Source organism: Uranotaenia lowii, chromosome 2, assembly GCF_029784155.1.
Source record: "Uranotaenia lowii strain MFRU-FL chromosome 2, ASM2978415v1, whole genome shotgun sequence".
In the NCBI taxonomy this organism is placed as follows: Eukaryota; Metazoa; Arthropoda; class Insecta; order Diptera; family Culicidae; genus Uranotaenia; species Uranotaenia lowii.
In genome coordinates, this window is record NC_073692.1 from 148,139,641 (window position 1) to 148,163,746 (window position 24,106).

A 24,106-nucleotide genomic window follows, 5' to 3' on the forward strand; every position below is an offset into this window, starting at 1 on the left:
AAACTTTGTGAAAATCGATTGAGAAACAAGAAAGATATTTCGGTTTGAAGCGAAATTGACAATTCAAATTGACACTCAAGGTCTGATTAAAGAGTTTTTTTTCCTGGGCTTTCAGGGTGCGTCTTTAAAAAAGTAAAGTTGCAAAATTAAAGATTTTGAGAATCCATTGAGGGTCCCCGAAAAAATTGTGTTATTTGGATGTACCCGAAGAAAGTTACAAGCCGCCAAACTTCGAATAGTGTCAATATGACACTCTAGAGCGGATTAGGGTAATGGATCACAACTATCAAATCGTCAAAACCATTCTGGCAAATGTTTTTCCGCTTCAGGATAGGTTTCCATTTCTCAAAATGACCACATATTTTGAAATATATTAAAAAATTCATGATTTTTGCCAAAATACGACATATTTTTAATTTTTGGCGCAAAGTGACATAGTGGCCATTGTGGAAGGCAAAAATTAAAGTTCTGAAATATTGACAAACTAATCATGAAGAGATGGCTAAACCTAAGAAATACCTTGCGAAATATGAACGTTTGAGTTTTTGGTCATTTTGCTGTTGAAATTGCATGTATTTTGCTGTTATTTCTTGTTATTTAATTTGGACCCTTTGTGTTGTTATCTTTACAATCGAATATATGTATATGATTCACCTCAAAATCAAATTAATTTTAGGCTCGATTAGGCATCTTTTGTTCTAGAAATTAAGTTGGAAGTTGGAAATCATTAATGTGGAAAACCTTGTGGAAATAAAGAGATAAATTCTTCCATAACCAGTTTATGTAGCATGGTACCAAAGTTTCGTCCTCTTGAGTAATTATAGAAACTAATTACGAGTCATAATTCAACAATTTTTATTAACTGTGGTATGCGAATTTAACAGTTGACTTCACTGTTACAATGCTTGACTAGACTACTCAACCACTACTTACATACCTCCATCTGTGGGTATCTAACTAAAGCTAACATGGCATGGCAAGGGCCACATCGAATCAAAGCCATCATCATGGGTGGTTAGAAATCAACCGACTGCCCGCAACCACAATTAGCACAGTCAACAACAAAGCCACAGTCGAACTGCTGCTGCTGCTTCTCTTTTGGGACCTCCCTGCTCCGTTCCGATGAAATGGGAATCCTCTCAGCTGTTTGCCCAGCCCTCGTCGCTTGCCTCCTGCTCCCCCTCCACTGCTGCCCACTCCACCACCACCACCACCACCATCCGCACCACCCCCACGATGATAATCCACGTGATGGTTCGGCTTCCGCCTTTTGTTGGTCAGATGGGAACTGATCCAGTGATTGCCGAATGCCACGTCGGTGAAAAAGTCGGCCACTCCGATGGCGGATCTCGGGGGCCCTTTGCTGTGGCCGTTTGTCGTCGGTTTCCTCGTCGTTGAATCTTCGCAACCCGAGAACGAAGTGTGCTGGATGCTGCTGAGGAACTCGAAATGATGTTTGTTCTCGTGCTGTTGCTGCTGCCTCTGGTTTGGCAAACCGTGTGACGTTCCAACAGACCCCGAACCAGCAATCGAGACGGGTGATTGGACGACCCGTGAAACGACGCCAACCTGTTTACCTTCGCAAACGAGCGGGCTGCCAAGCGTGAGCCGTTGCTGGGTTGAAAGGGGAAGCTGTAACGTACACGAAAGCGAAAGAGAATAAGGGATAGAGAGAAAAAAAACAAAATAAATGATTTATTCCAATCTTGTTTTTTTTGTTTAAAGTGCAATTGCAGTCTGGGGTGTGTAAGAAATTGCAGTTGCATTACATCAGTGGACAAGTTAAGTAAAACAGACAGAAAAGTGCAGTTCAAATTCGTAAATAAATCAAAAACAATTTTTTTATGTTTATTGGATTGAAAGATTTTAATATCAAATCAAATTTATAAATCTTTAAAAAATATCAAAAAGCCAAAGTGTGGTAAAAAAATTCTTACAAAAATAGAAACGGTATGACTAATTGATAAAATAAAAACTATTTTAATGGAAAATTTCATATTTTTAAATAAGATTGTTTTCAAGATGTCCGCTTTTCTTCGTTAGTCTTTTTAAAATAAGAATGCAAAAAATAAACACACAGCAAGGCCGGATTAAGGGGGGCAAAAGGGGCAATTGCCCCGGGCCCCCCGGTTTAGGGGGGCCCCCCGAGGCCAAAAAAGTTTTAACATTACCTTAATCATACTACTTCAATTTATACAAATCTATGAAAAGAACTAAAACTAGAAAATCGGAATGAAATCTTGAAATACATCAACTAAAGGAGCCCCGTGAAATAATATCTAGAATAGTTTTTCAAGTTAAGGGGGCCCCCTAGACCCCTAGCGTAAAGGGCATTTTGCAGGCTGAGAATGTCAAAATCTCGGTATTGAATTTCAAAATTTTCAACCCAATATCTGAACAAAATTAAAGGGGAACCGAATTCTTAAAAAAAAACTGGACAAAAAATAAAGAAGAATATGAGGCAAAACACCTCATATTATGTCATTTAAATGTCATTCTATACAAAACAGGTAAAATAAAGAAAAACATTTCCACATTTTCATTACATACAAACGTCTTGCACAATAATAATGTTTATTATTACGTTAACTTTCCAAGTAATGGTTACTGCACTAAAATTTCAGCTAATTTCGCCAAGACCGGCTCACAGTGCTAAGAGAGAACAGATAAGTTTTATGATAAACATTTCAGAATTTTACCCGGGAAGTATCCGGATTAAGACCGGCTATTATTATAACTTTTCACTTTCCAATAATTTTTATTGATATTTACGTTAGTTTATAAATTCTTAAACCTTTTCCCTGTCTATTTTTGAAAATAAAATCTTAAAAAAATCTGTAGTAGCTAAAATTGGACCAATCGACAATACAGAGTCTTTTTTAATTTTTTATTGAATTTCCATTCCAATTTCTGTTTTAGATTTAAAATTCGTGTTGAAACATTTTCAATTGATTTTACAAAAAAATTATCATTTACTGTAGTAAATATCCTGAATTGCTAATATCATTAAGTGATTTTCTCAGCATAGATATTTCTATGTTTAAAATCTTATCTATTTACAGATTACATTGAGATTTTCAAGTCTTGTGTTGTTTTTTCAATTACTGAAGTTCAGTTTTAATGTTTTTCTGAGTTTTGAGAACTCAGGATCTTTTTTAAGGTGCTAAACTCATTTGGATTCCTTGTCTGACGTTTTTCAATGATAACTCATTCTGTGTTTTAAACATTTAATCTAATTCTATTCTAGTTTTTTTTTTTCAATTGATCATTTTTGCATCTATACCCTTTGGGCTTTAAGGCATCGAATGAAACTTTTGACCCATTAAGAATAACAGTTTGATAACAATTTTTTTTATCTGATGAAAATAATTTTCATTAACACTTCATGAAATGGTTTTTTTTTGTGTGTTTCAATGTTATAAAATTGAAATCCATATTTGGTGCAATTCCTGCTTTGGTACTGATTGTAACTTTGAATTTCTTTTTCTATTCAATTGCATTCAAATTTTATTCCTCAAAACTTGATTTAGATTTGAGACACTGAATTATGGTTCTGAAATTAATCTGATTTCAAGTTGTGAATTTTTAAACTCTTATATATGTGTCTCTATGGAATTTGAATTAAATTATTGTGTTTTTTTTCTTGATTTTGTATTGTATGTTTCAAATCTTCATCTTAATATTTCTCGATGATGCACAAACTGGACGATCTATGGTAATATGAAAATCTTTTAAAATAGCTATGCGGTCAGTTTTATAAATTAGAAAATTTTAGTTAGTGATAAGGGTACTAAAAATGAGAATTAAATTTTGCATTTTGCAGCTGAAACCAGAGCTTTCATTTTTGAGAAATTTCTAAACTCTTCCGCAATGCTTGCACGTGATTAATTAACAATTTTTATTTTAAGATACCAGAAACTATCTTCTATGCAGACAACATGGCTATTTGAAGAACACATCTCCAGTTCTTTAACACGTTTAAAATGTTTTGTTTTCTCTGGGATAGCATTAAAAAAAAACGAATCATAGGGGCCCCCCGAAAAAAATTGCCCCGGGCCCCCCGATGGCTTAATCCGGCCCTGACACACAGATAACATATTCGGTCAAATTTAAAACAACAGAAGAAATCTTACAAAAGGTTCGAGTTAAGAACGCCACGGTTAATGACTGATTTTTGTTCATGAATTTTTGCCCAACAAAACTAAAACAAATTATGTTTCTAACTATATGATCATTACACTCAAAAATGTATTTTTACATTAACAGTTTTGCTATCAAATAGTAACTTAAGAAAATTGGTACTAAAGCGCTTTTATCGATGGTTTACATCTTTGAATTTGTTTATGACTCTTGTAGATAAAACTTATTTGATTTGAGCAAAAAATAGAATTTTTTTTTAAGAGAGCCTTCAATTTAAAAAAAACCTTATTCTGTCTGTACTCAAATCAAACAAGCTCAATTTTTCAAACTCTTGCAAATTCAAATATTTTTACCTTTGAAGAAAATAAATCAACTTAATAAACAGTAAGAGATGAAGCAATCGGATCAAATTTGCTTGTGCAAACTTGAATCAAATTTATGATTTTAGTTTGAAATTTTGTTTTTTGAAAACAGCAATATTAAAAATTTTGAACAATACACCGGGAAAATATAAAATTTTGTAAAGATTTTTTGAGTGAAGATCAGAATCATGTTCTTTTATTAGCACATACTATTCGTAAGAATTAATTCCAAAATGAAAGTCCTGTTGATAATTTTTTGAAAATAAAATTTGGGTTTAAAAAAGCATAGAAAATAAACTCCAATTCCTTTTATATATGGGATTTTCGGGATTGTGGTTACAAACTAATTTCGATTAAAAGTTTGAAATCTGAAAACTGAATTGACTAGCAAATTTAAAGTTCATGGTGATGAATTCCTCATATATTTCATGTTAATTGTAAAACTCATTAACAAGCTTAATCTTCTTTTGAATTTTTAATCTGTATTCTGAATCTGGATTCTGAAATTGAATTTATAAATTGTACTGTGAATCTGTTCCCGAATTTTTGAACAATTTCTGAAATATACAAAAAATGCGTATTTAAATTCTAATACCAGATCAAAACTTCATTAATTTTAAAGCCCTCTTTCATAAATCTGTTATTTCAATTCTTTAGTTCTGGTTTAATTAAGATTCATTTTTCAAATTATTTATTTTAAATCTGTATTGTGAATCTGTGTTGAAATAAGTAATTCAAATGATGAATCTGAATCTTAGTTTATAATTTTGCATCGCCATTTAGAAGCTTTAAATGTTTGAGTTTCGTTTGAGAAATAAGTTTAAGAGCCGATTTTACAAATTTTCAAAAATAGACAAATTAAAAGAATTTTAATATCCAGTGAATAAACGTTGGATGGGGGAAAGATCCTGCTCACTGCTCATATCCTCCAATTTGATCTCATTGAATTAAATTGGAAGTGTTTTTTTAACCCATTATCTATTTCATCCATCTTTTCGATATTCTTTGATACAACTTCAGTCTGCGAATCATTTATTTTCCATACGAGAAAATGTTGATAAAAGATTTTTTTCGTATTTTGTATACCAGGAATTTCAATCAAATTTACTTATAAGCTCATTAAGGAATCTCTTTTTAGAAATGTCATTTTATAAATGAAAATAATACACTTATTGTTAAATAGAAGAAAATTTGAAGAAAAAATTAATACCTAACTATTCTTCCTAAGCTTCTTCATATCAGTGCAAAGTAATCCCATCGATATTTTGATTATTCTCATTTTGCAAAAATTCGTTCAAAATGTGAATATTTGAGATAAATTTTTGATCATAATTTCTATGAGCTTAAAACTGATTTTAAAACACTGATATACTGCTATATTGTTCAGAATAGTGATTCGAAATTATCATGTTGTCCTTATGAATGCTGAAATTAATTTCTCAATGTGAAATGTGGTTCAAGAACTTTAGTTTAAATTTCAAAATTTAAGTCTGAAATAAAATATGTAAATATTTTAATTTAAAACTTTATTTAATCCAAAACGAATGAAATTAAATAAAATTTTAATCGCTTCTTCAGAATAGTAACAAATTGCCAACAAAGAGGGTATGAATAAAATATTAGTTGTTTAAAAAATATGAAAATATGAAAAGAAGAATCAATTTATGGTAGAATATTGGTGTTAAAAAAAATAATTCAGAACTCATTTTGACTGATGGGTGCTGAAAAATATGTACATTTTTTTTGAAAAAAAAAAACTGTTAAAACTACAAAGGCATTGAAAATAAAAGTTTTACTTAATGATCATCTTTCTCGATGACTGCGAGTAATTTTGAAACCTGAGAAAAAGTTATACAAGTTTTTTTTTTGATTTTTTTATAGTTCTACAGGAAATATAGAAATTCGACCAAATTGCAATGGAACTATTAACCATCCATGAATCTCTGATATTTTCGAAAATAAATCGGGAAGTCTTCTACATAGATTTTAAATGAACAAAAAAATTTAATGTCAAAAAATTTTAAACGCCCTATTGTGACTAAAGCATTTAATCTTTGAAATTAGAAACTCTAGACGAACGAAACTTTATCATTCATGACATAAAGGATATAAAATGGACTCAAAATCAGTTGTTAGTTTTCATCCAGCTGCAATTCTGTAAAAATTGCTTAAATTTAAAATAATGCTAGCCATAGCACCAAACCAATTGTTAAAAGACAAATTCTGATGGAATATTCTAACTCATGACGCCAAAATCTTTCAAAACAGTTATTAAAACATATGCACCGTAACTGCTGTTCTCTAATACATGTAGTTGATGATATTCTTTAATGTAGAGTCTCCATAAATTGCAATCGGAATAATCAACTCTTATTACACTGGATTACAACTTTTAATTTGAATTATCATTGTGGAATGATCTGGAAACAATATTGACGAGCCGAAATCGAAAAAAAATAATCAAATTTGATTTTTAATATTACGATTAATGGCATTGCGATATTAAAATTTAAAATGATCACACACATATAAATTTAATGATAATATTCATTTCCAAGTTTCATAGCTAATTGTTCAATAAGGAGGAAAAAATAGTAATTTCTGCTTATCCGATAATTCCAAAAACCCCGAAAAGGAAATAAATAAAGTTTCGGAAGGAAATTTCGAAAATCTTATCAAAAATCCGACACATTACAAGAGCAAAAAACATATTACGGAATGGGCTTGTAATATAGCTCAGTTAGCAAGTCTGTTGTCTCCTGAGCCGATGTCCGCGAGTTCTAGCCCAAGAGTAAATATCGAACACAGTTGTACCGGATAAGTTTTTCAAAAACGATTCACCAACTACAACGTTGATAAAGACGCGAATGCCATTAAGATGGTAAAACGACTATAATCGAAAACAAAAAAAAAAGAAACAAAATATTGTGGAGGATGAGTGTTTTATCACCATTTCTATGCTTGATTTTATTGAATTTTTCGATAAAAAATTACTTGATTTATGGTTTTTGTGCAATGATAGAGTATGCAATTTTATTGCATGTAAGCCTTCATGCAACTCATTCCAATTTATTAGTTTTTTATTTAATTATTTTTCATTATTTTTTATTATCTTCCCCCTTGCGATGATCCAACTCCGAGTGAGTTAAACGTCTCTCGATTACCTTGTACCAGCTTTATAGTCGTTCTATTTGAGCTTATTTTCGATTCATTCGAGTGAATTTTTCGAATGATATTTTTTGTATTTTCTTTTATTTAATTATTCGCATTTCAGCGAATTATGAAATTCAAAGTAGAATGGATAGTACTAAGATTCGTCGATCTTGGAGCAGCCTACGGAAAATCGATATTTCCAGCTCAGATTTTTGATTTTTTGGGATGAAAAAATTTGATAAGATCGGTTTTTTTTTCGATTCAATCATTCGATCTTTTGGATTCTTTTATTCGCTAAGCCGAATTATTTAGATCCAACTTTTAATTACCGATTCAATGTCAATGAGTGCCATTTGTTGGGCATTTAGTCAATTTAGATCCTTAAAATAAGATTGTTTTTTTTTGGAGTTTCTATCAGAGGTCGATCCTCAAGCTTCATTGTTTTAAGTGGATCGATCATACGACCTGAATCGATCTTAGAGATAGATCTTTTCCTGAAGATATAACAATCTTAGTCAGGAACCATTCCAGGCGACCACCCAGCATCTCTGCAGTTCTTATTTCTCATTATTAATTTACAAAAAAAACACTGTCTCTGTCTTCAGAAGGTTTTCAAAAATTAACATTAAATCATGACTTTGTTTGTTATGTTGTTTATTGAGAACGTACAAATCGGTAATGTGAAATTTTCAGAAAAAAAAACAACTTGTGTGGTTCTTATTTTTAAATGCATTTTCTCAATTGAAATTATCTATTAAGTTCAGTTGTATCAGATATGCGTTCTGGACATAAAATCCAAACAAATACTTATTTTAACTTACTTTTTGCGCATAATGATTCAAAATATGTTAATCTAATAATTCATACTAATGGCAACTGTTTGACTAGCAGTTGTCAAAAGCTACATCGTATAAAACCTTACCATGAGAAAACTGGGAATGTTCCTATTTAAAAAAAACTAAAATCGATCAAAATTACTATTGCCAGATAGGTCTTAAACTGCAACCGGAAAAGTACTGAAATTAAGTTATTTAACCCCTGTGATTTTGCAATTTTTCGAGAAAAAAAATGAAAAAAAATGTTTACTAAACGATAAAGTCAATCGTAGAGCTAAAATGGTATGTAATTATGAAAGTAACTTATGTGACTTTTAAGAGGTTTAACATTAAATACACTAGTTTACAGCATTTTTGAACTCAGTAAACTGAAGGTCATTTCCAATGTAAAATCGGGCGCTGAATCCGAAAATGAAATTCAAAAAAATCTCAGTAGAACCGTTTTTGAGTTATGCTCCAAATATGAAATTTCGAAAAAATTAAAAAAGTTCTTGTACTTAGATTGAAATATCTCGGACGATATAACAGTAATTTGAAATCTTTTTTTTGCATATTAAAGATGAATGAATTTTCTATCGATCATCTGAACACTGTTTTTGCGTTTGACCAACAGTTTTGATGATATTAGTGACTTTGTGAGGAAAAAAATTATGAAAAACGCATTTTTTTAGAGAAAATTTTGTTTCAACTAAAGTTTTTGACTCGATGGTAGCATTTAAAAAATCTGATTTTCTTTTGTGCTTAAATTTCAATTTAAAACAAAGATTTCAAGTGGTTTCTTATCAAAATCGGTTGAAAATTGAAGAAGTTATGGCTACTTTACCATAATAGTATTTTTTGTAGTTTTTCATAATTTAACGAACCGCAGAACACTTATCATAGTATAGGAAGAATGAAACATGATAAATCTCACTCGCACCAAGTCAAAATTATTTATTAGCTTACCAGAAGGTCTCATGCCAAGTTTCAAGAAGATCTGACCATACGGAGGGGTTGCTTGAGTATCAAACGTGAATAAAATTTTGAGGTATTTTGCCCGGAAGGAGCGAAAAATACTGGTTTTTCATCAATAACTTTTTTCATCACTAGCTGATTGTTTTTTATGGTTGATTTTCTTAAAGCCTAAAATGAGACAAATATTTCACCCGAAGACTGTAACTCGATTGGATTTGAAACAGAAAAGTTATTGCGGTTCAAAGATTGTATTTTGGTCGAAAATTGTCGTATAAAACGCAATGCGTAAAAAGTACTCATTGCGTGTTGGACAAAATTTGCGGCCTTTGAACCGCAATAACTTTTCTGTTTCAAATCCAATCGAGTTACAGTCTTCGGGTGAAATATTTGTCTCATTTTAGGCTTTAAGAAAATCAACCATAAAAAACAATCAGCTAGTGATGAAAAAAGTTATTGATGAAAAACCAGTATTTTTCGTTCCTTCCGGGCAAAATACCTCAAAATTTTATTCACGTTTGAGACTCAAGCAACCCCTCCGTATGGTCAGATCTTCCTGAAACTTGGCATGTGACCTTTTGGTAAGCTAATAAATAATTTTGGCTTGGAGCGAATGAGATTTATCATGTTTCATTCTTCCTATACTATGATAAGAGTACTGCGGTTCGTTAAATTATTAAAAACTTCAAAAATTACAGTTATGGTAAAGTAGCCATAACTTCTTCAATTTTCAACCGATTTTGATAAATAACCACTTGAAATCTTTGTTATAAACTGACATTTAAGCGCAAAAGAAAATCAGATTTTTTAAATGCTACCATCGAGTCAAAAACTTTAGTTGAAACAAAATTTTCTGTAAAAAAATTAGTTTTTTATAATTTTCTTCCTCATAAAGTCACTAATATCAACAATACTGTTGGTCAAACGCAAAAACAGTGTTCAGATGATCGATAGAAAATTCATTCACCTTTAATATGCAAAAAAGAGATTTCAAATTACTGTTGTGTCGTCCGAGATATTTCAATCTAAGTACAAGAACTTTTTTAATTTTTTCGAAATTTCATATTTGGAGCATAACTCAAAAACGGTTCTACTGAGATTTTTTTGAATTTCATTTTCGGATTCAGCGCCCGATTTTACATTAAAAATGTTGTTCAGTTAATCGAGTTCACGATTTTTTTAAAATTTTGTAAACTAGTGATATTAGTATATAGCCAGTAGAAGTCCTACGTTTTTAAAGCACCAGTTAGAAAATTGGGAAATGGGAAATTTTATTGCATTTTTTTGGGAAACATTCCCACAGAATAGAAAATTTTGAATAATCAAGGGTATACCGACTGGGAAAGTTCTAAATATTCTTCGAAATTCGAGCGTTTTCGTATATTTTTGATGGGTCCTTTTTTATTATTTCTAAATTTAAGAGTAGTTTTTGACAGACACAATATAGATTTATCATTTAAATGCTTATTTTCGTTAATTAGTAAACAAACGAAGTTTGAATCGCTTTTGCTAGTTTGCTGAGTTCAAATGTTATAAATTTAATAAAAAAAAATAAAATCGACAAAACTACAGTCGAACCTGGATAAGTGAGAGTCCAAAGGACTGAACTTTTTTTTCTCGCTTAAAGAGGTTTCTAACCTAACCAGGTTCTCTTTGATAAAGGGTCAGCAACAAAAAAATACATTAAAGTGATCTAGAAATACAACTATTCAATTTGTATTCAAAAAGTTTTGTCGAGTGAGTTTCAATATGGAGCTATGGATATTTGTTCTTTGGTAACCCATTATCATTTTTTTTTTTCAATACAAAGGTGGTATTTTTTCTAATTTCCTTGGTCTAGTCAGAAAAATGACTCTAGCATATAGAGGTTTTACACTCTCTTTTAAAGAGGTTTTGTGCTTTTAAAAGCTTGGGGCTAGGTGTTTTCTCTCACTTATAGCCGTTTCTCACTTATCCAGGTTCAACCTTACCAGTTTTAGTTTTCGAAGTCAAATGATTCAGAGTTAGATTTACATGTTTCATATTTTTTTTTGCAAAAAGCAAATAATTTGGCTTGAGGAACGAAGCATTATATTGGAAGTGTTAAGTTTTAAATTCTTCCTACGTTAAACTTTTGCTTAAAGTATATGTATGTATGTCTTATGTTAAAATTGTATCGAAAACATTCTGGATAATTTTACAGTGGCTGAAAAACTCTACATTATAGTATCAAGATCAGTTTAACTGGATTTATTTTTGCAAAATTTTTGAAAGCAAAACAACAAATAGATGCCAATTTCGTTAGATTCGTTTAAAAACCCATGATACCTATGAATTTGATACGGAAAGACTTCGTGTTAAAAGACGCCGAAGTATTTGATTTCTAACCCGTAACAAAAGTTTCGGGATACAATTGTTAGAAGTTTGAGGCCCTTTACATTGAATTTTTTTTATTCTCCATGATTTTATATGAAAAACGAGTGTTCGGATCGAATCAAGAAACCACCTTTTGTAGCAGATTCTTACAATGCAGCTCAAAACTGTAAATTTTATTTTAAATTATTATGTGTTTCAAATTTGTATCGGTAGACTTACATTAGTAGTTCCAGTCAAATACGATCCTGAACTATCTGCTTATTTCTGCTTGGTTCACAACCTTGTGTAAATTATTCTCTGTAATAAACTCGTGTTGTAACTTCATCGGGATTTTAACAATAATAATATCTTACATTTTTTCAATAGCTCTTAAATAAATAATAAATATTCCCGTTGGGCTCAATCAATTTTAACTTTTCACCTTTTAGCTTCAAATTTGTTTCCCTTAACTTCCACTTTTTTCTGTAAGAAATTTCTAGTTTTATCTATCAACAATTCAATTATTATTTCAGATGCTTACGTTGCCCGATTTTCACAAACTTCAATAGAAATTATTAAATATGGGCTCTTAATTTACAAATTTTAGATACTGTTCAGTTAACTAGGTAGAACACGTTGTGCGTTTCCGCTTGATTTTGATTTTTACTATTTTGTTCTATACTATCATCCGTTAATATTTTTGTTTTGACATATTTTTCGAATATCCGCCAATTTAGGCCCACCACATAACAAAACGAGCCCAGCTCTATTGCAGTGGTGTCCACAGTCCTCCCCGTAATTCTTCCGGAATCCATTGATGACTAAGATTTACTCATCCTTATTTCAGGCACTGCAACCTGAGTAACCGCTCGTCGATATTTTTTCCCATTTGCCAGTATGATCACCTGGCGGATCCGTCCGTCACCACTTCGTATAATATCTTCCACTTTTCCTCGTACCCAGCGTTTCCGGTTTTCTTCGTCCACCATGAAGACCAATTCTCCCAGCTGGATTTGTTCACGTTCCTCATGCCACTTTGAGCGCAAGTTGATGGTTGGAAGATATTCTTTTATCCAGCGTTTCCACAGTTGATCTGCCAGAAATTGCGACCTTTTGAATTGATTTCGCAACGATTCGGCTTCATTAGTTCCAGGTAAAAAACATTCACCGCCTGTCGAAGGATAGCCTCGAATAAAATGGTTTGGCGTCAAAGCTTCCTTGTTTGCAGCGTCGTTTGGCACGTAGGTCAACGGTCTAGTGTTTACCATATCCTCTGCTTCTGCTAAAACCGTTTCTAAAACTTCATCATTCAAGGTCCTTCCATCATTCAATCCTGCCAGTGCCATTTTGACAGAACGCACCATCCGCTCCCACACTCCTCCCATGTGTGGAGCTAATGGGGGGTTAAAACTCCATCTAGTTCGGGAACTTGTACAAGCTTCGTTACAATCTGCTTGGATCTTGCATACGACCTCTTTACTCGCACCAACAAAATTGGTGCCATTGTCCGAAAAAAACTCCAATGGTGGACCACGACGACAAATGAAACGACGGATGGCCATCAAACATGAAGGGGTGGATAAACTTCTTGCTACCTCCAAATGAATCGCTCTCGTAGTAAGACATGTGAATAATACGCACCAACGTTTCTCGCTTCGTCTGCCAACTGTTACCGAAATCGGGCCAAAAAAATCGACTCCTGCGAAACTAAAGGGTCGTAAGAACGGAGTTGTCCTTTGCTTAGGAAGTGGGGCCATCTTAGGAGCTGAGGGTTTGCACTTGTAGACGCCACACCATACACAATCTCTAACTACCTGTTTTATCTGTGCCCGCAGATTCGTAATGAAATACCGTTGTCTTATTTCATTTGCCACTGTTTCTCTATTCGCATGTCCGAACATTTCATGATAGTATTGCAATATTTTTTTTGTGATTGGGTGATTTTTTGGAAGTATCACTGGAAAACGCATCTCAAAGGGAATAAACTCTGTGTTCTGGATTCTTCCATCAACTCTCAAAACGTTAAATTCATCCAAAATGGGCGAGAGTTTGTATAAAGCACTATTTTTATCCAATCCAGCATTAACAAGATTTTTTTGTTGATTATAGCGTCGCAATACGTGAATTTCATCCGGGAAGGCTTCCGACTGTGCTATTTTCCACAATACTCGTTCAGCTTCTTGAAGTTCATTTCTGTTCAAAGGAACTAAAGATGAATTACCTGGTAGTGTGAATCGACTTCTAGAATACGGTAAAGCGGGCAACAACTCCACATTTTCCTTGTTTTTTATCTTTCGTAAATTAGAAATAAATCTGAATACGCAAGCTTGAGTACGCACTAAAACATTCCACCTAGCTATTCTGGACACTTCGATTAACGGTGATTGAATATCAACACGATGATACAAAAAAGTTGCTCGCATTTCCTCCACCGTATCTTGGGTAATCTCCTTCCGCTTTGGCCATTTGTCTTCGGAATCGTACAGAAATCTTGGACCCCTAATCCACGTACTGTCGGTTGTCAGTTGAGGCCCATTTTTCCATTTTGTCGCAAGATCCGCCACATTTTGGTTTGTTGGAATCCATCGCCAGCTTACTGCTGATGTACGACTCAATATTTCCGTTACACGGTGGGCTACAAATTGTTTGTACTTGCGTTGATCTGAAGTAATCCAAGAGTGAACAGTTCTTGAATCTGTCCAAAGCGTTACACTTGTGATTGCCAAACTGTGGTTGTGAAGAATGTTGTCTTTCATTTGTGCACCCAGTAACGCTGCCATCAGTTCAAGTCTAGGGACAGACTGATGTTTCAATGGTGCCACTTTGGTCTTGGATTGTATTAACGAACACCTCGGATTGCCATCAATCAAAATACGGAAATAGGCAACGCATCCATACGCTATTTCACTTGCGTCATTGAATATGTGCAGCTGAAGTGAATCGATATCCACTTGAGCACCTCCAGAAAAATAGAACCTCGGGATTTCAACAGCTTCAATTTGCGGCAAATATTTTGTCCAATTTGTCCATTTTTCAAAGGCTTTGTCGTCGATTAAATCGTCCCAGTTGCAACCAGAACGCCATAAATCTTGAACCAATATCCTGCCATAAATTGTGTACGACGAAATCAAGCCTAAAGGGTCGAAAAGGCTCATTACACAGCTCAAAACGGCTCTTTTTGTTGGTCTTTTTCCTTGAAATAGGAACGGCCGTTGATCATCTCGGACATGAATGGAAAACATGAATATGTCCTTTTCTGTGTTCCAAACAACACCTAATACCCGTTGATTGCCGGATTCTTTGTCAGGAAAAAGATGGAAGGAGTCGGAATTTTTGGCTTCGCCGAGTTGGGAAAGGAATTCAGAGGAATTTGAAACCCAATTTCGGATTTCAAACCCAGCATGTTTGTGAATTTCAATCACTTCCTTTGCGCGTTTAACTGCTTGTTCCACTGTCGATGTACTATCGAAGTAGTCATCAACGTAGTGTTTGTTGATGACCGCATCGGAGGCATCGGGAAACTTCTCATGGAATTGTTCAGCGTTCAGGTTCTTTACAAACTGAGCCTGGCTTGGAGAGCAAGTGGCTCCGAAAATAGCACAATCCATGACGTATGTTTCTCCGGCAAAAAGAAATCGCTGAGCTTGGCGATCCTCGGGACGGATGAGAAGTTGGTGAAACATCTCTTTGATGTCACCGCCGTAGGCAATTTTGTGCTCTCTGAACTTGCAAATGACCGATGGTAACGAAGAAAGCAGATCGGGCCCTTTTAAGAGCACTGAGTTCAGCGAGACCCCGTTTACCGCCGCAGCCGCATCCCAAACCAGCCGAATTTTGTTGGGTTTCCTAGGGTTGAGTACCACATTGAGAGGCAAGTACCAAACATTGCGTTGCTCTGTTTGGTTTAAGTCGTCGTTTGATGCTTTATGGCAATACCCTTTATGCAAGTAATCCTCAATTTGCATTTTTACAGATTGGAATAATTTAGGATTTTTAATTAACCGTTTTTCTAACGCCTTTTCTCGTCGAACAGCCATAGGAAAACTATCCGGTAGGATAACATCATCTTCCTTCCATAATAGGCCAGTTTGGTATCGGAGGCCAACTCGAACTGTTGTTGTTTCCAATATTTCGCGAGCTCTTTTTTCCTCTCGTGATTCTGACAGAACGTCAACAGCAACTCCGGACTCTTCAATAGTGTACTGCGATCGTATCAGTTCGTAAATATCTTCGTTGGATACGTTGCTGTGGTTGTGGTATCCCATGAACCCTTGACCTGTTTTGGAGCCTTTCCTGGGCCCATACACAGTCCAGCCTAATTTACACTTTACAGCAATGGGTTCACCTGGGTTCCCAATTTTGGATTCGAGTGGCGCGAACAGGTGTAGGTGCTGAAGACCGATGAGAATTCTCGGGGGATCGTTTGGGTAACTCATGATCGGCAATCCGATCAAATGTGGGTAGCGTTTCGACATCTCGTTTGTTTCTAGTCTTTGGATAGGCAGCATCAAGTCATCAACTGTGTGCACTTCAGCTAAAGGAAAAATTTCCGTCAAGTGCGTATCAGAAATCGAAAGATTTATTTTCCGAGAATCGTTTTCTGATCGTGACATTCCAGCAGTCCAAGTTATTTTTAATGGTTGGAAAACACCAGAACATTTCAAAACCCGAGCCAGCGAATCTTCAATAAAGGTATAGGACGATCCTTCATCTAAAAATGCGGAAACACGAATAGATTTCGGACCATTGTGCAGCATTACTGGCACAATCCGGAATAAAATCGGTTGTTCGTCTGAGTCTCGATGAATGTGACAGTTTGCATTAAGTCGATGATCGTGCAAAACCGTGTTGTGTCTACCTCTACAATTTTCGACTCTACAACGAATATTCAATCTACATCTTGCATTTCCATGAGCATTAAGACACATTCTACATAATTCCCATTCATCCACTGCCTTTGCGCGCTGATCGATATCTAATTCTAGAAACTTTGGGCAGTTACGAAGCCTGTGATTTGTTTCTGAACACATCAAACATGTTTTTTTTAGCAGCTGTGTAGTTCCCGTTTGTGTTGAATTGTTTTGCACTACACTGTCATCTATCATGTGAGCATGAATGAACCCATCCTGTTCATTTGTTCTTCTGTTCCTTGAACTTGAATCTCTTAACCCGTCGATTTTAATAGCTTCGTTCGCTACCGAAACTACATCCGATAAAAAATTAGACATAGTTCGAAGGTTGATTTGGCAGTTTTTTTCTTTTTGCTGTCTCATAAATCGAATCCAATCGGTCTTAGTATTATAAGGAAGTTTTTTAGCCAGCTCTCTAAGAAGGATAGGGTTTTGAAGATGATCCTCTAAATTTGTAGCCTCTATATGATCACACATTTGTTGTATGAGACGACCGAATTTAATGAACGTTGCTGGTCTGTCTTGCTTTGGTGATTCTAATTCATTAATTTTCACCATAATTGTGTCCAAAATTTGTTCCGGTTGACCAAACTGTTCACGTAATTCCTCAATAATTTTAGGCACGGATTTTGGCGAGAAGAGATGAGTGTAAACCATTTCTCGAGCGGGACCTTTGAGGCATTCCTGTAAACGAGCTAAGTTTTCCAAATTGGAAAAACCACAAGCTCGAGTGGTCGTTTCATATGTACTGATGAAAATGATCCATTCCTCCGGCTTTCCTGAAAATACTGGAAGACGGGTAGCGAGAAATTGTCGAGCAGATAGCTGAGCTCTTGTAGGAGTGATATCGAATTCTTCTGATTTAGGTAACTCATCTGCCGAATCTTCGGACTCTTCTTCGTAGATTTCTGTTACCTTGTCGTGTAGACGCGACTTATGCCTTCTGTCGGAAACACCTTGAACAGTCTTGGAAGTACCTTGGACCGCTTTGGTACAAGTAGGCGTGGAGCTGCTGGTGAATCCCTTTTCAAATTCCGCGGGAAAAGTGCAACTAGGTGAATCTTTAGAGCTCGACGCAGTTGATGGAATCAACTGAGAACTTTTCAATTGTTTTTCATCAACAGGTTTCATTTCAATTTTTGTTCGTTCGATCATCAAAGCCTCCAGCCTGAGTTGAAGCTCCCTTTTTTCAGCTTGCATTCTCACGTTAAATTCCTCTTCTGCGGCGATCCGCATTTCCATTTCATTTTTATCTAACGCCCATTGCATTTCACGCCTTTCCTTTTCCAATTGCAATTTAGCTTTAGTGATAAGCATTTGTTTTTAAGCCGATCTTGGTAGCGTTCTCTTTCCTTGATAATTGCCTTTTCTGCCTTTTCCAGCTCTAGATCCACTTGGTCAACAAAAGTTACGGAAGTTCGATTTCCTTTGTGACAATCCTTGCACATCCAATCCGCTTGTTCTTTCGCATTTTCTGTTTCTTGTTGGCAGGAAAGGTGGAACCATTGTTGGCAGTGGTCACAAAATATAATTTTCGATTCGTTAGGTTCTTCATTGTCACAAGATGCACATACATAGTTGGACTTATTTCCAACTCCGAGAGTGAGGTTAGGTTGAGCCATACTAATTTTTGAGTATGTTCGGATCGAATCAAGAAACCACCTTTTGTAGCAGATTCTTACAATGCAGCTCAAAACTGTAAATTTTATTTTAAATTATTATGTGTTTCAAATTTGTATCGGTAGACTTACATTAGTAGTTCCAGTCAAATACGATCCTGAACTATCTGCTTATTTCTGCTTGGTTCACAACCTTGTGTAAATTATTCTCTGTAATAAACTCGTGTTGTAACTTCATCGGGATTTTAACAATAATAATATCTTACATTTTTTCAATAGCTCTTAAATAAATAATAAATATTCCCGTTGGGCTCAATCAATTTTAACTTTTCACCTTTTAGCTTCAAATTTGTTTCCCTTAACTTCCACTTTTTTCTGTAAGAAATTTCTAGTTTTATCTATCAACAATTCAATTATTATTTCAGATGCTTACGTTTCCCGATTTTCACAAACTTCAATAGAAATTATTAAATATGGGCTCTTAATTTACAAATTTTAGATACTGTTCAGTTAACTAGGTAGAACACGTTGTGCGTTTCCGCTTGATTTTGATTTTTACTATTTTGTTCTATACTATCATCCGTTAATATTTTTGTTTTGACATATTTTTCGAATATCCGCCAATTTAGGCCCACCACATAACAAAACGAGCCCAGCTCTATTGCAGTGGTGTCCACAACGAGTATAATAAATGGTAATATCATTATTTAAAACCGGGAGAAACCGGAGAAAGACCGGTAAAAACTTTGGAATTTCAAAACGAAAAATCGCTAGCAACCCTAAATATTCAAATCAACTTTTCTCCTATAAATGAAATGCTCCATAAATTTCCAATACATCGTTAAAATGCCTATTTTCTAAGCTTCTTTTTGAAATATTTTTCATTTAAACACGGTTTAAAAAATATTAAAAATGAGTAATTTTATGATTTTTCCAAGGGCTTAAACATTTTAGTCTCTAAGGAAAAAAACCTAGCTTTCCCCGAAACTTTTTTTGACTTTTATACATAACTAAGTGCCTAATAATTCAAATGCAAGAAAAAATAACTACATATTCTTCAAAGTTATAATTAAAACAATAAATGGACAATTTTTAATCATTTGGGAAGAATAGTATGTTTTATGTAAAATATCATTAAACAAACATTGTACATAACGTGCAGGAAGATGATTGTTTTTGGTTGTGGTCAAAAGCTACGATAGAATTTCGATATCAGTAGAAATAACTGAGATTTTTCTAAAACTACTTTTTTCCAAAAAAACACCAAATTTTATTGTTGCATTTTTTTGCATATACTCTCTTATTCTTCATACAAAACTGAATAACCATGAATAAAACTTCCCTGAGTCGTTTTATTTTAACTTTTTAAATATTTTTTGTGAACACGGAACTCAAAAATATTCCCGCAATTTCGAGATAAATTTATTTAAACAAGTATTGTTTCAAATCTACACTATGCATTTTTACGAGTTAATGTTCCAATTTTATTGTCCTTTATGAGCACACCAATGCTGGAAATAGTTTGTATTGGTTGTTGAATGTATACAATTCATTTCATCGTCAAAAGAGTTCATAAAAAACAAAAATATATTCTTTGCCGCCTCGTTGCATGGGGCTGTCCCATAGTGGAGTAGTCCAGATCTATATGTATAAAACAGGGAGAGAGACAGAAATGTGCGAACACGCAAAACTCTTCACTGGATCATCCGATTTGCATGCGATTTTTTTTTATGTGTTCGTCTTCACGCGAAGAATAACACAACGGAGAGATAATTTCAAAAATGTTTTTGTGGAATTTGAAAATTGATTTTTAGTTTTTATTCGTATCAAATAAAAGTCATGGCACCCAATTTCCATTTTTTTTTTCATTCGAATCACCCAGAGTTGGAAGGCGCCAAAAGCAATCAAGGCTTACTGATGCTCATCCATCTTTATGATAGAAATTTTGGCGTCCATTTTCATAGCCAATGAACTCTTCACGTGGCACCAGTAAAATGGATACTTGGATGTGATTGTTAATTCTTCTAATGGGGTGAAAAAAACGCTATTAGCCGGGAAGGAGCATATTTCCGGATACCTCAAACATTTAGGCAACTCAAACATTTTTTTATCTGATCAACCCAAAACATGCTGGATTGCCCGTTTTTACCCGGGCATGTTCAAATCCAGGATTTAGAGCGGTGTTATTCACTTGATTTGCTAAATTAAACAAACTTCGCTAAATTAAAGACTTCAACAAAATGATGATGAACGGTTTCAAGGAGCTTAATTTTAATCAATTGAACATCAGCTGATATGTTTCGATAAACAAACAACTATTCAGGTGTTTTTCTTCCTGATTTTGGTTGAGTCGTTCTTGGATTTTGGCAAATTTAGGTTGAAAATTTTTAAAGCGGGAAAAATTCTGGTTGCCTTTATTTACATTTTTAAACATACTCTTAATTGTTTTGGCAACGATGGTCTTATTTGAATCTAATTAGTATAGGTAAATTTGGATCGATGTGAATGATTTTTTAAGATTTTTTCAGAATGTATTAAGTTTGCTTGGGAATGGAATTTTGTAAATTTTGTGATCATTGTTAAAAAACCAATTGGATGATTAAGAGACGTTAGAAAACATACTCTTCAATCTTCTTTAAAACTAAAGAATTTAAATAAGGTTAACTTTGTAAAACTACAACTCATAATTAGATCTAACACTCAGTGTCAGAGATCAGAAACAGATATTTAATTTAAGAATATTTTCGAACACAAGAAGCTTTGAACATAAAAAACTAAGTCTCAAAAAAAAATATTGACAAAGATTCAAAACCAATAAAGAAGCTTTCAAACCAGATAGGTATTGGAACTAAAAAAAAGATAATATGTACTCACTCATAAACATTAGTTACACACCAATGCTAAAAATGATTTATTTTGAATTCGAAATCATAGTAAAAATAAAATTATTGAATAAACGTTTAAAAAATGATATCACATATTCCTTAAGCCTCAATGAAGCCTTAAGCCAAAATCTCTAAAACCGTAAATTTTCGATGCTTTAAAAAAAAATTAAAACCCTCTAATTTGAAGTTGCTGTGAAGAATATTGTTTATGTTCTAATTTTATTTTACCAGAACTTAATAAATCCTGTTTTGATAAATATGTGCTAATGATGAGAGATGTGCCAATGACCATGTGCCATTGATCATGTGCCGATGGCCAATTGTGCCATGTCTGCAAATTTCGTATATGGTGAAAAATACTTCTAACATGATTTTGGCGAAAAAAGAAAGACAAACTTAAACTGCGTGCATTTGAGACAAATCTCAACAAAACATTATTTGGCACACTTGGGGTTGATCTTTTTTTTTGTTTCGATTATAGTCGTTTTACCATCTTTATGGCATCACTTAGCTTGGGGTTGATCGAAAATGGTTAACTATATGAAGAATCCTCTGTTATCTAAGAAAACAAGAAGAAAATAAACTTTCAAGTTTTTTCCCAGAAAAAAGTCGCTTCCAGCTTTCGTTTCGCTGGAAATCAAGAAATTGAAACTAATAAATATCAATGTTATTCTCTGCCCCTAGAGGATTCAACAATTAAAATTTCTTCAAATGTAAGTATGGGTGAGGAAAAAGGTTATTAAAGGGAATTTTAATAAACAAAATAATCCGCGAAGCGAAAAACAACACATGAATCCAAGTTCAATACGATGGAAGCTCAAATGAACGTTTTCCTTGATAAATTCGACACTGTCGCTATTCACGTTACTTGGGGAGTGTATAAAAATAGCTGTTGAGGAATGATAGAGAAAATACTTAAAGCTTCCTTTTTTGATTGAGTTCTGTGTTAAGATCCACATAATCCACATTTTTCGGTGCCGAACCGATTGCATGGAAATAAATAATCATTTACGGTAACTTACATTTTTTGGGAAAACTCAAAGGCTTAACAAAGTTTGCCGGGTCAGCTAGTATTCTATAATATGAAAATGATGAACTTTTCTAATAATCCCAATTAAAACTTAAAGAAGACTAACAAAACTTACAAAGCTTTCATGGCCAAACATGGTCAAATTTTTTATGATGATGAAGAAAAAGCTTTACAAATTTTAAAAAGTCAAACGACTTATTTTGATTTATATTTTATGTGAACCCGAGCAAGGCCCATACAGCTAGTCTCTAGTATAAATAGAGAAGAAAATTTGCTAAAAACCGTTTTCTAGCATCAGGGAATAAAAAAGATTTAACCATTTCACACGATTGATTTCTGATTTGCTCTTGAGGTTTTCTAGAGATGGGCCCAAAAGATTTCATTTGGCTATAATGCATAAGGCTAGGAAATGTATAGTTTTACCAAATTCATTTATCTCTGAGCCAGACATTGAGTTTACCAATGTTTAAATTTCATCTGACAGTGCAGTCGACTCAGTGCACCTAGAAATGTACAACCCACTGTTACCAACCTTCATAGTTGCATCGACACAAATGGCCCCCTGTCGATTTCCGACGCTTCTGACGACAACTTTGTTGTTGTTGCTGCTGCTGCTGCTGCCGTTATTGGGTGGCACAATTTTTGCACACAGTGCATCGTCCGTCAAATTCAGCACCGCATTCGGATACACGCTTTGACACTTTTCCCTGGTCCACAATTTGGCTTTGATGTCGGTCATATTAGGCAGGGCGGCTGGAATGGTGCATCTGGTTCCTTCCTCCATTCCGTAGCCCGGTTTGACTAGAGGAATGAGGCTAAGTTGGGCCGATAGTTTCAGCGGAGTGCCAAGCCTGAGCAAGGCAATTCCCCTTTTGGCCGTCGACGGGTCATACTTCGGGTGAATGTGTAGCGATTTGATGCTGTGAATCGTTCCTCCCGGCTCGTGGACGTTGTTAAAATGCAATCGAACCGTCAGATAGGACACTGTCTTATCCCTGCAAAATGGACACACATTGATTAGAGTCGCACACTCTGCAACTTTTGATAGATGGAGAGTGTCCTTCGATTTTGTCACTCACTCGACGCATTTGGCCGCCGTTAGAATCCAGAGTGCCTCGACCACAGACCCGGAACAGAACGGAATTCCTTTGTACTCGATGATAGCCTTGTAGGGCACAACGCGTCCTGTTTTGGGCAAAGGATGAGCTTAATTAATGCTTTCCCCACTTCCCTCTTTGAGTTTAACCTCTACCGTCCGATTGCCGAAACCAGCAGATCATCAAAAGAAGCGCCAGAATTTCCATATTCCGAAAGCAACAGCCTCTTAAAAAATATATTCACTTCATACTTGCCGACTTCGTAGGGTTCAATTACGCCGAGCAAAATCCGAAACTAGAACACTTCCATTGAAGTGAGTTCAATTACTAACTGACGGCATTAGAAGTGCGCCACCATGCGACGCCGATGATGGCATTGTAGGTATCTTACATGTACCTAACCTAACCCAACAAACTAACGGCCTATCCGACTAACTAGAATGCAGTGAGTTGTGCATTTAAAGTTACTCTCAGCGATAGCTAGTATGAGAGATCGTAGGGGCAACAACTTGTTCAGTTGGGTTAGATTTAATATTGCCGATGCAGTGCTCTCGAGTAAATATGAGATATACCTACTATTGGCCATGGTCAGTTTCAATTCACTAGACAATGATCGATTGTCGACAGTTGAGTGTAAAACTCTAGTATAAGTTTTGATAATTTGTCAATAATTACAGTTGGGACTCTTCTGGTTTTGATTTTATATTTTGGTGTTCTGCCTGATTGGGCTAAAGCTTCAGTTTTTTGGTTGATTTTTTTCCACTTTGAGAGCACGTTTCTCAAATGACA

The 24,106-nt window shown here is 34.5% G+C and overlaps 2 protein-coding genes across 4 annotated transcripts in view; one reads left to right on the forward strand and one right to left on the reverse strand.

The window, feature by feature from the left end:
* Positions 1 to 24,106, forward strand: part of LOC129749438 (cyclic nucleotide-gated cation channel subunit A) — a 721,507-nt gene that overhangs the window by 407,612 nt on the left and 289,789 nt on the right. The gene's annotated exons all lie outside the window — the stretch shown is intronic.
* On the reverse strand, positions 832 to 23,694 carry LOC129749439 (uncharacterized). 2 transcript variants are annotated; one of them, XM_055744415.1, is made up of 4 exons: positions 23,467 to 23,694; positions 23,300 to 23,405; positions 22,753 to 23,215; positions 832 to 1,632 (listed from the first exon to the last, which is right to left on the reverse strand). In XM_055744415.1, the coding sequence occupies exons 1-4, from the start codon at positions 23,522 to 23,524 to the stop codon at positions 1,006 to 1,008; spliced, it is 1,254 nt and encodes a 417-aa protein (XP_055600390.1). In that variant the 5' UTR covers positions 23,525 to 23,694; the 3' UTR covers positions 832 to 1,005. The 2 variants fall into 2 exon arrangements, with proteins under 2 accessions (XP_055600390.1, XP_055600391.1); XM_055744416.1 differs by having other exon boundaries at positions 23,473 to 23,693.

What these genes read in the sequence shown, in the direction of transcription:
- LOC129749439 (XM_055744415.1), bottom strand. Translation starts at nt 23,524, where the DNA reads ATGGAAATTCTGGCGCTTCTTTTGATGATCTGCTGGTTTCGGCAATCG. An exon ending in TCGGCAATCGGACGGTAGAG is followed by an intron (nt 23,406 to 23,466) that starts GTTAAACTCAAA and finishes TGCCCAAAACAG; the next exon opens with GACGCGTTGTGCCCTACAAG. An exon ending in ACGGCGGCCAAATGCGTCGA is followed by an intron (nt 23,216 to 23,299) that starts GTGAGTGACAAA and finishes TCCATTTTGCAG; the next exon opens with GGATAAGACAGTGTCCTATC.